This window comes from Schistocerca piceifrons, chromosome 7 (assembly GCF_021461385.2).
Source record: "Schistocerca piceifrons isolate TAMUIC-IGC-003096 chromosome 7, iqSchPice1.1, whole genome shotgun sequence".
In the NCBI taxonomy this organism is placed as follows: domain Eukaryota; kingdom Metazoa; phylum Arthropoda; class Insecta; order Orthoptera; family Acrididae; genus Schistocerca; species Schistocerca piceifrons.
This window is the reverse complement of record NC_060144.1, coordinates 512628692-512644864: the sequence shown is the minus strand read 5'-3', so window position 1 is coordinate 512644864 and position 16173 is coordinate 512628692. Positions and strand designations below refer to the sequence as shown.

Below are 16173 nucleotides of genomic sequence, written 5' to 3'. Positions count from 1 at the left end.
GCTGTACACAGTACCATTGACTTTGGGTCCTCAAATAGTATGCTTATGTCATAAATGAAGATTGCCATTTTTAAACAGTCCTTTACAAGCATTAGAAGGTCATTTGTTTTGTTTTAGAACAGGATAGGATCTATTTCTAAACATTTAAACATTCCATCCATTACGTTCTCCATTATGCACAAGATGCAGCTGAACATAACATGCTTGATTTCAATGGCTGCTTCACTATCCAAGCCATTTGGATCCTCCCCTCCACCACCAGAATTTGTGAACTGCGCAGCTGACAGTTATCCTTACAACACATTCTCCACTCCTAAAACTATCCTAGTCTCAATCTTTGGTAAAATACTGACCCCACACCCTCCAGCCAACAGTTTCTACCCCCTCTGACCTATCACTTTCTCAGTATTCCTGCCTCCCACCCTTTTTGTGTGCTGCCCTCTGCCTACACACTCACCCACCTCTCTCCACTTCCCCCCCCCCCCCCCCCCCCCTCCCTGCCACCACCTTTCTCCACTCTCCCCACCTCCCTGCCACATAGCCTCCCAACACTGTGCCTGTTGGCAATCTAGTCTATGCACATTGCACCAGCCAGCACTCCTCTCTCCCTCCATCTATGGACTGCTATCCCTTCTCTTTCCCCACCCCCTCCAGATTGCTGATTCCATCCACGTGACAGTTGCATTTTGGTCTGAGCTGCCAGATGTGGCAGTCATGTGAGCATTAGGTGTGCTCGCTTGCGTGAATGAAAGTGTGTGTGTGTTTCTCTTTCTTTGTCTGATGAGGGATGTAGCTGAAAGCTAACATGTGTCTTTTAATTGTGCCTATCTGCAACTTAATGTGTCATGTTTATGGTAAGTAGCAATCTATCTTTTCCTTACATAGTTAATATCTGAACAAAAATGATTTTTGTATGATGTTCTGTAAAAAAAATCCTCAATGAGTGTATAAATGAACCAATGTAAATTTATGGAGAGCTGCGGGGCATTAAGTCATTCTAAAACATAACTATTTATCTGTTCAAGTTCAATTTTGTATATGACAAACATATATTTGCTATTGCAGGATGATTTCTGAAATTGAATTTATGCACTGGTCTGCATTCATGATCAATTTCTGTGTCTTACTCATCATATTCAGCTTTGCTGCATTTGAAGTAACATCTGTAAGTACGAAGATAAAAATGTGATATAAATTCACTATAAGAAATGAGTACTATATTAACTAGCTTCTAGCTACACTAATACTCAAGGTCTTCTGTCCTTCTGCCCATTCCTCTCTCTCTCTCTCTCTCTCTCTCTCTCTCTCTCTCTCTCTCTCTCTCTCTCTCTCTCTCTGTCCCCCTTCCCCCCAGCCTCATATTGTACCTCCTTCAGATTATTTCTGCCATCTATAAAACTTTTATTTAATTTTAATTTTCACCTGTGTTACTTACATATTTTCTGTTGCGCTTATGCAGAACATAGTGCTTTGACGAAGCTCCATCAACACACTCAACTCTGCAAACGGTTTCCTCTCTTTCTTCACTTGTTCTTCCAGTGTGCTCGTCCATGATGTCCTTGGTCTTCCTCATTTCCTTTTACATTGTGTGTTCCAGCATAGAGCTCATCTCTGGATATCACATTTGACCAAAATGTTTTAAGAATTTACCAAAGACATTTATTGAGGAAGACTTGCACACTCTTGGTGATTGTAGAGATAACCTTTCAAGGTTCACGTCCATATAGCAGCACTGCTTTCATATTTGTTCTAAACATTCATAGTTTATTTGCTATGGAAATCTCTTTGTCCTCCATAATGGATGCCCCATTGACTTTTTGAATTCTTGCTCTGACACTGGCAGCTGCTCCTCTGCCTTCAGTAACTTCGATACCTGGGCAGTTCTCCTGCGCAATACTTACTACTAGTGTCCTCTGTAACCTTTTCCTATTTTTTTTTCTTCTTCTTTCATGAAAGGAACAGCCAATTCTGAGAAAACGCGTTTCTCTCATCTTATTTGTGTTTGTGTTTACTCCCATCCAGTAATTAACAGTTTTTTATCTGCTTACATTTCATTGTTAAATTATTCAGATTTTTGAACATCCCTAACACCATTATCCTATGAACTTTGTTTCTAACACCGTAACACATTTTGTGACGCTTTCTGCATAGTGTGAAAATATATGGTCAAATTTGGCTCACTTTTTGCCTGAGGAGACAATCACACACCACCATGATATATGTCTGAAATTCTGTCAGCATTTTTCACCTGCTACCTGAAGTTTTGCCTATTATAGAGCTGTAGAGTTTTATCTTAAATAGTGATTGTCCATACACGTTACTTTAAACCAGTGTTCATTAGCTTGAAATGCTAGAGCAGATTACTATTTACATTTACTCTTCACGTTGTGAGTGAGTAGCTGCAACAATAAGTCCTGAAAGAGTGTGCTAAACAAGAGAGTTATAGCCTAAACCAATGCACTATAACTTAAAATTAGAAATGAAATGGACATGCAGAAACTATTCAATATCTGGCCTATCTCGTACTGAACAAGAGGCAAATTATGGTGAATGAACACAAATTTCTTTGCATTAACAGGTAATAAGTGATTTTGCTTGTCTTTGTAAATTAAGCCAGCTTCAGAGAAAAGTTTGTCACTACATACACTGCTGCAGGGTGCTGAAAGATTAATTCTGGCAAACTTTATCAAGTTCAAGTACTATGTCACATTTCGGACAGCCAGATACTGCAGTTGATTTGAACAGTCCCTGTATAAGGTCAATTTTGCTTGCAGTCATGTTTTTTCCCTGACCATCACGCTGTCTATAATTAATTTCAGTTGCCACCTCATTCCCGCAATTCCAAAATTTGTCATTTGATGCTGATATCTTGCACAAACTGATGCTCTGGTAAATTTAGCTCCTTTTGAATCACCATGAGGTTTTCTTGAGTTAAGCTCAAATGATTATAGTACATCAAGAGCACGGCCAATTAGAAATATCTCTAGTCAGCTGTGGTCACCAGACAACTATTGGTCATTCCCGCTTCTTCAGGCTGGATGTTCAATGGCTCAATTGCAATCCTCTTAATCAAATGGATGAAATATTTAGCAGAATCATACTTAGCCACTCAAACACCTTTCACCATGTTAGTGCCACTGGCATGAATGTGTCAATGTATTTTGCTTTTGTCTATATATAAATGATCTGCAAGAGTATTAAGCTAACTTGCTATGATTCTTCTGCTGTCAGAACCTATAAAATGCTTCAGAAAACAACCAGTGAATTGCAAAACTCAGGAGCCAGACATTTTTATGCAAATAGCTCCATATACCACAAGTTACAGAGACCATGAGAGCACCTAAAATACTTATTTTGATTTTTTCATAAATTCTGTTGCAGATGTCAGGAACAATTTTTTCAAGACTCTATGAAAAGCTTGGGATTTTATAGCACAGTAAAACTTGTTGTAGGAGTATTGTAATGCAAGTCCTTTCTATGACTGATAATGACTCATTGTCTAGAGAACAATTTTTGCCATTGAAAAAGATAATTTTTTGGATTTTGATGTTTTACAGCCCTAAACAGTTTACTTTCAAAAGATTCTGCCTAGTCAGTTGGTTTTCTGTCAGATGAACTTGTACCAGGGATGCCTAAAAGATGGTCCATTCGGGGAAGTGACTGTACTTCTATTAACTGCTTGGAATTTATCTGGACTTTTGCTACAACAGTTCAAAACAAAAGAATAAAAGACAAGCTAATGCTGCTGTACAAACTCACTACAACAAACAAACAGAAAACTTAGAGGAAAGTGTCTTAAACTAGACTCCTCATGTAAAATGGATCATCCAGTCTCTTGGCTCTCCATTCTCCTCAGGTTTAATGGGAATGAGTTTGAATTGTAGTTCAGGCTTGCACTCTTTAGCAGAGTGCCTAAGTTGCTCATTGCACTTCTTAGTTACCAGTTTGGCATTACATATGTTGAGAATGGAACAAGTTTTTACATTTGGATTTAAAGTTAATATTTATGACGAAACTGTTTCATTTAGATGTTTAGTTAAAAATTTATTAAGTTAACAAAATGGAGGCAACAGTTCCATAAACTTGAGCCCCTGTGGTTGCTTAAACTGGACCCCTGACTATGCACATTGCCTTTCTTGATGTCCTCTGCATGTCCTCTGCTTGTCTTATCTGCAAGGAAACCAAATGCTTTGAGCAACATTCAAGTGTTTTGCAAGCAATCTCTTTCACACACAAACTACAATTCCTCAGCATACCTGCAATAAATCCAAACTTGCTGCCATTTTTGCTCACAGTTCAGTCTATGTAATTCTTCTGTTTCATAGTCTGATGCACTGTTTCTCCAGAATTTATGTATGGCAATGCTGCTCCTATTTTGACTTCCTAATTGTCCAGTCAGACACAGCTCTTTATGTTAAACAAAATGTATATTTTTATCTCAATTAAGAAATAAGTACCAATTTTTTGTACCAGGTATATACTTAATTCAGACTGATCTGGATATTGCTACAATTTTGTTTGGTAGCACTAATTCACAAATATCTGGGTCGTACTGAAGAAGTATGAGATTAATTAATACAATCAGAACTTGCAAAAATTCATAAACAAATTAATACTAGTGGCTGTTATCTTGACTTCCATACCTAGTCAGAAAGTTTTATCCTGTATTTTAGGTTCTTAGACAAAAGTAGTTATAGTTTGACCCCACTACCATATACTCTATGAATCACTGTGTGTGTGTGTGTGTGTGTGTGTGTGTGTGTGTGTGTGTGTGTGTGTGTGTGTGTGTGTGATGTTCTTCGTATCTTGCTTCATTTAAAATATTCAATATCTCTATGGTGACAGAATAAATTACTCAGTTGGACATAGTGTGACCAATTTTATAACCACACTCTTTTTTTAAAAAAATTAAGTTTATTATGTTCATGCAACAATTTCTTCTCAAGTCATAAAACTCCACAATGCTAATTAATTGGAGCATATTAGTAAATTTACATTTGTTGATGTTAGACTGCATTCCTGTACTTACTCTGCGTGATGTTTCAGAATGTACATATTTTTCAAACTGTTAGCTCATCATTATCATGGAAAAGTTACACTTTGTTTATGGAAAACAGTTATCAATTAAGTACTGACAATAATGTATATTTTAGATTTCAAGGCTTTGTAACATGCACAATATTTCAGGGGACTCCAACTTCTCCAGCAAAAGTGGTGAATCTTGCAGAATATCTACTGGTTTCTATACTGCAGATGTTTCTGCTGTGTGACTGTGGAGATAAATTAGTTGATCAGGTAAATAGTGACCTATCTCTGTAACAATTGCTAATTTTGCATAGTCATTGTCAGACTGAAAATGATTTCTTGGTACTCAACATATACCCAATTTATGACAAATATATGAAACATCAAGTACCAACTGTTCTCTATGATGAATACAAACTGCCAAAAACATCACATGTTGTCTTCAGTGAATCTCATAGTTGTGTTGAGATTTCCGAAATAAGGTCAACAGTAGAACAAAAGAATTTGAGACTTTAGCTGCACCAAGTGAATGTTACTGATAAGGCATTTTATAATATAGCAGCATGTTTTTCAGATGAATAGCAACAGCCACAACCATAAAAATTAACTGGTGCCCTGTCATGTAATTTATAAGTAACAAGCTCTTCAGGAAAAAAGAATAATGGCAATTGACAAACTGCCTGTTGGCTTCTGTTTTGGGTTCTTCGGCCAATGTTCATCTAATGATTTTGCTGACGTTTCGCCAGCACGAGTGGCTGGCATTGTCAAAGCTTCACCCTCCATTGCCGGTGGTGAACTGGAGCCGAGCTCGCGGGCGCAGACTATATGTACCTGGCGCGCCAACGTCTGAGGGCTTCTACGCGGTCATTTCCGATGCGGTTCTCCTCTTGCTACCTGCAACAGTTGTTCATTGCAGTACGGGGAGCCAGGATCCATTTACCTTAAGGCTTTCCACTTTCTCGTTGATGCTGTTTGTGTGTTTTTGTATTTCTACAGCTTCTCTGAACAAGCGCGTGTGATAGTGCTTCTCTACATTCAGAACTTCCGTGTCGGCGAATTTTATTACGTGGTTGGTCTAACTTAGTGTATGCTCTGCCACGGCTGATTTCTCCACTTACCCCAACCTGCAATGTCGCTTATGTTCTTTGATCCTGGTGTTGAAGGATCGTCCAATCATTCCGACATAAACTTTTCCCCATGTGCATGGTATCGGTATATTCCCGACATTGTAAGTGGGTCCGTTTTTTCCTTTGCCTCTAATACACTCTTTGATCTTCCTTGTCGGTTTGAAAATCGTCTTTACACCATGTTTGCACAATACACAGCCGATTCTGTCCATCACTCTGGGATTGTATGGCAGACAGGCCAGACCCGACATTTCTTTTTCTGATTGCTTACTTCGCCGAGTGTTTGGCTCTGTTACACTTCTAATATAATTTGCAGAGTACCCATTGCTCCTCAGAACACTTTCCATTTCATGTCTGAGGCGCTGCAGCTCACATATTCGTCCTGCTCGCGTTACAAGCGTACTAATCATGCCTCTTTTCTGGCTCGGGTGGTGGTTTGATAGTTTGTGCGGGTATCGGTCCGTGTGTGTCAGTTTTTGACACATGCTGTGTCCCAGGTTTTTGCCATCCCTTGTGACCTGCACATCTAGAAATGACAGTTTTTTGTCCTTTTCTACTTCCATGGTAAATTTTATGTTGGCATGGAGGCTGTTCAAGTGTCTTAGGAAGTCACCGAGCTGTTCTTCACCATGGCTCCACACAATGAAAGTATCATTGATATATCTGTACCACACCTTGACCAACAATGGAAGAAGAAAGCACAATTGATGTCCTCTCTCGCCTTTCTGTCATAGTGCTGAGATGAAGGTGCTACACTGAAGTTCTTGAAATGTAAGTGCCTATTCACCACTGTCCAAGCACATCGTATCTATGACAGAATGGAATGAGCTTTCCTTCATGAGCAAATTCATACAACACGGAGAGACTTGGCAAGAACTGATCAGGAACTTCTGGACATTTTCTATCAACTAAGTAGCAGAATGCATCGAGACGACTGGGACAGCATCGACAGCATCACTCACAGAAGTATGCAGAACGTACTTGAGTGCTGCACTGAGCAACAGAAGAAAAAGTTTGAAAGATGCCGGAATCAGGCCGACAAGGCGATTCCCAACATGTCACACACAGTGGTCAACCTCACTGAACGACAATTGACCGAAGAGGAAGTGCCTGTTCTTCGAAAAGGAGCCACTTTTCACACTAATGAGAAAGTGAACGGGCATAACTGTCAGATCTGGGGTACAAATCATCCACACAAATGCACTGAATTTGAGCATGATTCCCCAAAGTTAAATGTTTTTTGTGCCAAAAAGGAGGCAGTGGTGGCCTACTTCTTCATGGAACAATTTGAAGCACAGACACTGGACTTGGTGACTTACAAAGATAAGGTGTGGTACAGATATGTTGGTGATACTTTTGTTGTGTGGAGCCATGATGAAGAACAGCTCAGTAACTTCCTAAGACACTTGAACAGCCTCCATGCCAACGTAAAATTTACCACGGAAGTAGAAAAGGACAAAAAACTGCTACTTCTAGACATGCTGGTCACAAGGGATGGCGAAAACCTGGGACACAGCATGTATTGAAAACCGACACACATGGACCGATACCTGCACAAACTATCAAACCACCACCCGAGCCAGAAAACAGGTATCATTAATACGCTTGTAACACAAGCAGGACAAATATGTGAGCCGCAGCACCTCAGACACGAAATGCAACACCTGGAAAGTGTTCTGAGGAGCAATGGGTACTCCACAAATTATATTAGAAGTGCAACAGAGCCAAACACTTGGTAAAGTAAGGAATCAGAAAAAGAAATGTCGAGTACAGCCTTTCTGCCATACATTCCCAAAGTGACACACAGAATGGGCCATATATTGTGAAAACATGGCATAAAGACGATTTTCAAACCGACAAGGAAGATCAATGAGTGTCTTAGATTGGCAAAGGAGAAAAGGGACCCACTTGCAATGTGAGGGATATACCGTATATCATGCACATGCGGAAAAGTTTATGTCAGAATGACTGGACGATCAATCAACACCAGGATTAAAGAACATAAGTGACATTGCAGGTTGGGGCAAGTGGAGAAATTGGCGGTGGCAGAGCACACACCGAGTGAGACCGACCACATAATAAAATTTGCTGACACGAAAGTTCTGGTTGTAGAGCAGCACTATCACATGCGCTTGTTCAAGGAATCTGTGGAAATACAAAAACACACAAACAGCTTCAACAATAAAGAGGAAAGCCTTGAGGTAAACGGGTCCTGGCTTCCTATACTGCAGCGAATGACCGTCACAGGTAGCAAGAGGAGAACCGCACTGGAAATGACCGTGGAGAAGCCTTCAGATGTTGGCTTGCCAGGTACATATAGTCTACAGCCACGAACTCGGCTCTAGTTCACCATCGCCAATGGAGGGCAAAGCTTTGACAATGCCAGCCACTCGTGCTGGCAAAACGTCAGTAAAAATCATTAGATGAACGTCGGCCGAAGAACCCAAGGCAGAAGCCAATAGGCAGTTTGTCAACAAGTGGTCACGAAAACCTTAACAATTTTGTATAATGGCAATTTTTAGTGATCTCTGAGTAAGATCATTTTACGTGCACATCGATCGCATAATGCCTCAAACAAAAAGTATCTGAGACATTAACAAATTTTACTCTTTGTGTGACACATGAGGAGCTTTGCTATGGCACTTGTCCATGAAGGCATTTTCCACAATTACTTACTGTGCTCTCACTGCAAGGGAACAACAGACAGAACTTCACTGAGTCAAATGGTGATGGTAGATGCCTATACTGCCAGGTCTACTGTTCACTCTGTTGAACTGTAATAAAAAAGTGCATAATCCAGCATGCTCCAAATACGGAATGAAGAAACTGATGTTCTGTCCCTGTCCTTCTCCTGAAAATGCTGAGAACATATTTTGCTACATATGGATGGCTTGCAATATTTCCTTCTCGCAGCATTCAACTAGAGTGCTGTTCGAGTTGTACTGACAGAAAATCTAAAGTCAAATTACAGAAATAAAGCCACTACAGTAAAGTTATGTCCCTTTCTCCCTTGCAGTGCAAGGATGAAAATGGGTGGAGCCCCATCCTGCTGAAAGATGAACGGAGAGTCCAACTGCATTTGAGGCATAAGCCATTACTGCAATATGTCCAAGTAGGAACATCCAGTGACAGTGTTCTCGGCAAAGAAGAATGGCCTGTAAAGTTTTTGATGTGACAAGGCACAAAAAACATTTACCTTCGGGGAATCATGCTCAAATTCAGTGCATTCGTGTGGATGCTTTGTACCCCAGATCTGACAGTTATGCCCATTCACTTTCTCATTAGTGTGAAAAGTGGCTTCGTTGCTAAAAATTAAGAGATCAAAAATGCCATCCCCATCCTCATTCAACTGTTGCAGCTGTGAACAAAACTCAAAATGCTTGTCTTTGTCATCATCACTGAACTTCTGCACTAGCTCCAATTTGAATGGTTTCATTGACAGCTTCTGTCCAGGACTTTCCACACTGTCACTGGAGCCATTTTGAGTTCACAGGATGCATGACACACTGATTTCTTTGGACTCCTTATGAATGTCTCTCGTATGCGCTCCACATTCACTTCACTCACACTGGGACATCTGCTCCTCTTTGCCGGGCACAAGCAACCCATCGTAACGAATTTGTTGTGGCAGTGGTAAACAGCCTTCCTTGTTGGTGGCTTCTTACCGTACTTGGTTCTAAACATCCGTTGAACAGCTGTAGCACACTTGTTTTTGTCGAACTCCAACACACAGAAAGCTCACTCGTCATGATGGCAACTAGCGCTGACTATCGGCTCATTACCAAACTACACTGTTGCAGTATACATGAAAAAAAACTTTCAGAGTTTCTCTTCAAAATGACATATGTATCATATCTATACAATGTTTGGGTCTTGTGCAATAAATAATTGAAAATGTTTCCGGACTTTATGTACACCCTGTATATTCACAAAGGTATCATGAAATATGTTCAATTTTAAATTAGCATCAGGTTCCCTCACAACTCATCCCAGTCTAACTGTTGCAAGCTTCCCTAAAATTTTCAGTTGTTAAGTCATTAATTGAATGCACTATTTCAGATGACTGTTTTGCATTACTGTATGGAGCTTTACCATATACTGTAACTAGCTGTGCATCATGATCTGACAGACCATTCTTAACACGAAAAGTTTCATAGTATTTCAAAAATAGCTGAAAATTTCCCCGTGGGGACCTATACATGGCTAAAATTATAAAAGTATCATTATTTAGTATATGTTGGTCTACACAAAATTCTTTAGTTTCCAAATTTTTCACACTATGACAGATTTTAACATTTATGGATACTATCTTGACTACATTATGTATATTATCTTGACTACAAATCAGCTATTGGTTCTTAAAGAAATGTCAATCACAATACTATTTTTTTATTCATAGTATTTCAGCTAGATCATCACTAAAATGTATTGAAAACCTTTAGTGACGTGTTATAAGTTTTTCTTGATTAAGGACTGATCTGATGCTGAAACTTCCTGGCAGATTAAAACTGTGTGTCCGTATGAAACTTGGACTTGGGACCGTTGCCTTTCTTGGGCATGTGCTCTACCAACTGAGTTACCCAAGCACAAATCATGACTCATCCTCATTGCTTTACTTCTGCCAGTATCTTGTCTCCTACCTTCCAAAAATCACAGAACCTCTCCTGTGAAACTTGCACAACTAGCACTCCCAGAAGAAAGGAATGGCTTAACCACAGCCTGGGGGATGTTTCCCGAATTAAATATTCACTCTGTGTGGAGTGGCAGATTAAAACTGTGTACCGGACCAAGACTAGAATTCAGGACCTGTGACAAGGTACTGGTGGAAGTAAAGCTGAGGATGGGTTTATGACTCATGCTTGGGTAGTTCAGTCAGTAAAGCACATGCCTGTAAAAGGCAAAGGTCCCTAGTTCTAGCCTTGGTCTGGCACACAGTTTTAATTTGCCAGGATGTTCCATATCAGCACATGCTCCACTGACCTAATGCTTTTTCGAAATGACTGTTAATCAGACACCAAAATACTCACTTTTACGCTGTATGTTGTTGCAATGTTGATAAGGGCCTCCCTGTTCCTACTTTTAGTGAGAACGTCAATGTTAATCTCCACAGACTCTGAAATCAGTTTTATAATCAATGATAAAATCCCCTACTGTTGTAAAAAATATTTATTTTGGAAAGCACAACCCATTTCAGGACTTGTTTCCCATTTTCAGGTGCTTCTGAAAAATTATAAATCAATAATAGTACTTATCCACAATGCTGATGTAAGAAAAGCTAAAGAGAACCAACAGAAATTCTTAGAAAAAAAAACCTGTACAAAAATTAAAATGTGAGTCCATAAAGGATGCATCACTGAGATTAAAACCAGTTAAAGTATGTTAAAATAGTGCACCCCTAGTACATGGCATGAAACAGAATATCCTCTACCAGAAAGCCTCTCGCAGAGGAGAACCTACATAAAAGGACAAAGGTCCCCAATTAAAAAAGAGAAACCACCATTAAATGGAAGCAAATCTAAAGTATTAACAGCCTAACATCCAAAATCCTCACTACAAAACTTGTAGTGGTCGGGGCTTAAGGGCACACCACACCTGGATCTGCATGAAGGTAGATAGGTGGTCTTTCAAAAAGTGAAACTTAAAAAAAAAGGGTGTTATATACATTGTGCACCTGCAGGCATGTATGAAAACACAATGTAACCCTCTGAGTAAAGTGTGTAACTCAGCAATGCACCATATGCACCCATCTGACCTGTACCATGCACAACTCAAAGCTTAAATGCCAGTGGGAGTGGCCATGTACCCATAATGTGAGTGAGTGGACTGCTCATGCCATCAGATGGTCAGAATTTTAATTAATGTGACCACCAGCAACAGGTTAAGAAACCACAAACTAACATCTGCTGCTGTGAAAGTAGTTTCTCTCATGTACCAGTGAAGCACTAATTACAGAATACCTCATTTGCACCTGAATTCATCACAAACTAACCAGCAGGATCAAACCAAACTGTTGTTGTTGTTGTTGTGGTCTTCAGTCCTGAGACTGGTTTGATGCAGCTCTCCATGCTACTCTATCCTGTGCAAGCTTCTTCATCTCCCAATACGTACTGCAGCCTACATCCTTCTGAATCTGCTTAGTGTATTCATCTCTTGGTCTCCCTCTACGATTTTTACCCTCCACGCTGCCCTCCGATACTAAATTGGTGACACCTTGATGCCTCAGAACATGTCCTACCAACCGATCCCTTCTTCTTGTCAAGTTATGCCACAAACTCCTCTTCCCCCCAATCCCATTCAGTACCTCCTCATTAGTTATGTGATCTACCCATCTAATCTTCAGCATTCTTCTGTAGCACCACATTTTGAAATCTTCTACTCTCTTCTTGTCCAAACTATTTATCATCTATGTTTCACTTCCATACATGGCTACACTCCATACAAATACTTTCAGAAATGACTTCCTATACTCAATGTTAACAAATTTCTCTTCTTCAGAAACGCTTTCCTTGCCATTGCCAGTCTACTTTTTATATCCTTTCTGCGAGGGCAGTTCAATAAGTAATGCAACACATTTTTTTTCTCGGCCAATTTTGGTTGAAAAAACCGGAAACTTCTTGTGGAATATTTTCAAACATTCCCGCTTCGTCTCGTATAGTTTCATTGACTTCCGACAGGTGGCAGCGCTGTACGGAGCTGTTAAAATGGCGTCTGTAACGGATGTGCGTTGCAAACAACGGGCAGTGATCGAGTTTCTTTCGCGGAAAACCAGGTCATCTCAGATATTCATAGGCGCTTGCAGAATGTCTACGGTGATCTGGCAGTGGACAAAAGCACAGTGAGTCGTTGGGCAAAGCGTGTGTCATCATCGCCGCAAGGTCAAGCAAGACTGTCTGATCTCCCGCGTGCGGGCCGGCCGTGCACAGCTGTGACTCCTGCAATGGCGGAGCGTGCGAACACACTCGTTCGAGATGATCGACGGATCACCATCAAACAACTCAGTGCTCAACTTGACATCTCTGTTGGTAGTGCTGTCACAATTGTTCACCAGTTGGGATATTCAAAGGTTTGTTCCCGCTGGGTCCCTCGTTGTCTAACCGAACACCATAAAGAGCAAAGGAGAACCATCTGTGCGGAATTGCTTGCTCGTCATGTGGCTGAGGGTGACAATTTCTTGTCAAAGATTGTTACAGCCGATGAAACATGGGTTCACCACTTCGAACCTGAAACAAAACGGCAATCAATGGAGTGGCGCCACACCCACTCCCCTACCAAGAAAAAGTTTAAAGCCATACCCTCAGCCGGTAAAGTCATGGTTACAGTCTTCTGGGACGCTGAAGGGGTTATTCTGTTCGATGTCCTTCCCCATGGTCAAACGATCAACTCTGAAGTGTATTGTGCTACTCTTCAGAAATTGAAGAAACGACTTCAGCGTGTTCGTAGGCACAAAAATCTGAACGAACTTCTCCTTCTTCATGACAACGCAAGACCTCACACAAGTCTTCGCACCCGAGAGGAGCTCACAAAACTTCAGTGGACTGTTCTTCCTCATGCACCCTACAGCCCCGATCTCGCACCGTCGGATTTCCATATGTTTGGCCCAATGAAGGACGCAATCCGTGGGAGGCACTACGCGGATGATGAAGAAGTTACTGATGCAGTACGACGTTGGCTCCGACATCAACCAGTGGAATGGTACCGTGCAGGCATACAGGCCCTCATTTCAAGGTGGCGTAAGGCCGTAGCATTGAATGGAGATTACGTTGAAAAATAGTGTTGTGTAGCTAAAAGATTGGGGAATAACTTGGTGTATTTCAATGCTGAATAAAACAACCCCTGTTTCAGAAAAAAAATGTGTTGCATTACTTATTGAACTGCCCTCATACTTTGACCATCATCAGTTATTTTGCTCCCCAAGTAGCAAAACTCCTTTACTACTTTAAGTGTCTCATTTCCCAATCTAATTCCCTCAGCATCACCTGACTTAATTTGACTACATTCCATTATCCTCATTTTGCTTTTGTTGATGTTCATCTTATATCCTCCTTTCAACACACTGTCCATTCCGTTCAACTGCTCTTCCAAGTCCTTTGCTGTCTCTGACAGAATTACAATGTCATCGGTGAACCTTAAAGTTTTTATTTCTTCTCCATGGATTTTAATACCTACTCCAAATTTTTCTTTTGTTTCCTTTACTGCTTGCTCAATATACAGATTGAATAACATCAGGGAGAGGCTACAACCCTGTCTCACTCTCTTCCCAACCACTGCTTCCCTTTCATGTCCCTCGACTCTTACAACTGCCATCTGGTTTCTGTACAAATTGTAAATAGCCTTTCCCTCCCTGTAGTTTACCCCTGCCACCTTCAGAATTTGAAAGAGAGTATTCCAGTCAACATTGTCAAAAGCTTTCTCCAAGTCTACAAATGCTAGAAATATAGGTTTTCCTTTTCTTAATCTAGCTTCTAAGATAAGTCGTAGGGTCAGTATTGCCTCACTTGTTCCCATATTTCTACGGAATCCAAACTGATCGTCCCCGAGGTCGGCTTTTACCAGTTTTTCCATTCATCTGTACAGAATTCGCATTAGTATTTTGCAGCCATGACTTATTAAACTGATAGTTCGGTAATTTTCACATCTGTCACGCCTGCTTTCTTTGGGATTGGAATTATTATATTCTTCTTGAAGTCTGAGGGTATTTCGCCTGTCTCATACATTTCTCACCAGATGGTAGAGTTTTGCCAGGACTGGCTCTCCTAAGGCTGTCAGTAGTTCTAATGGAATGTTATCTACTCCTGGGGTCTTGTTTCGACTCAGGTCTTTCAGTGCTCTATCAAATTCTTCACGCAGTATCGTATCTCCCATTTCATCTTCATCTACATCCTCTTCCCTTTCTATAACATTGCCCTCAAGTGCATCACCCTTGTATAGTCCCTCTATATACTCCTTCCACCTTTCTACTTTCCCTTCTTTGCTTAGAACTGGGTTTCCATCTGAGCTCTTGATATTCATACAAGTGGTTCTCTTTTCTTCAGAGGTCTCTTTAATTTTCCTGTAGGCAGTATCTATCTTACGCCTAGTGAGATAAGCCTCTACATCCTTTCATTTGTCCTCTAGCCATGCCTGCTTAGCCTTGCACTTCCTGTCGATCTCATTTTTGAGACGTTTGTATTCATTTTTGCCTGCTTCATTTACTGCGTTTTTATATTTTCTCCTTTCATCAATTAAATTCAGTATTTCTTCTGTCACCCAAGGATTTCTACTAGCCCTCATCTTTTTACCTTCTTGATCCTCTGTTACCTTCACTACTTCATCCCTCAAAGCTACCCATTCTTCTTCTACTGTATTTCTTTCCCCCATTCTTGTCAATTGTTCCCTTATGCTCTTCCTAAAAACTCTGTACAACCTCTGGTTTAGTCATTTTATCCAGGCCTCATCCCCTTAAATTCCCACCTTTTTGCAGTTTCTTCAGTTTTAATCTACAGCTCATAACCAATAGATTGTGGTCAGAGTCCACATATGCCCCTGGAAATGTCTTACAATTTAAAACCTGGTTCCTAAAATAATCTTTCTGAAACCTGTCAGTATCTCCAGGCTTCTTCCATGTATACAACCTCCTTTTATGATTCTTGAACCAAGTGTTAGCTATGATTAAGTTGTGCTCTGTGCAAAATTCTACCAGGCAGCTTCCTCTTTCATTTCTTCCTACCAATCCATATTCACCTACTACGTTTCCTTCTCTTCCTTTTCCTACTATCGAATTCCAGTCACCCATGACTATTAAATTTTCGTCTCCTTTCGCTATCTGAATAATTTATTTTATCTCATCATACATTTCTTCAGTTTCTTCATCATCTGCAGAGCTAGTTGGCATATAGACTTGTACTACTGTCATGGGCGTGGGCTTCGTGTCTATCTTGGCCACAATAATGCGTTCATTATGTTGTTTGTAGTAGCTTACCCGAACTCCTACTTTTTTATTCATTATTAAACCTACTCCTGCATTACCCCTATTTGATTTTGT

At 40.4% G+C, this 16173-nt stretch overlaps 1 protein-coding gene across 1 annotated transcript in view; it reads left to right on the top strand.

Moving 5' to 3' along the window:
* LOC124805146 (odorant receptor coreceptor-like) overlaps positions 1-16173 on the top strand; it is a 275309-nt gene that overhangs the window by 170699 nt on the left and 88437 nt on the right. Inside the window, exons 4-5 of the mRNA XM_047265615.1 lie at positions 1066-1165; positions 5188-5295. Of these exons, the coding sequence (XP_047121571.1) occupies positions 1066-1165; positions 5188-5295 (208 nt within the window). The remainder of the gene's footprint in view (positions 1-1065; positions 1166-5187; positions 5296-16173) is intronic.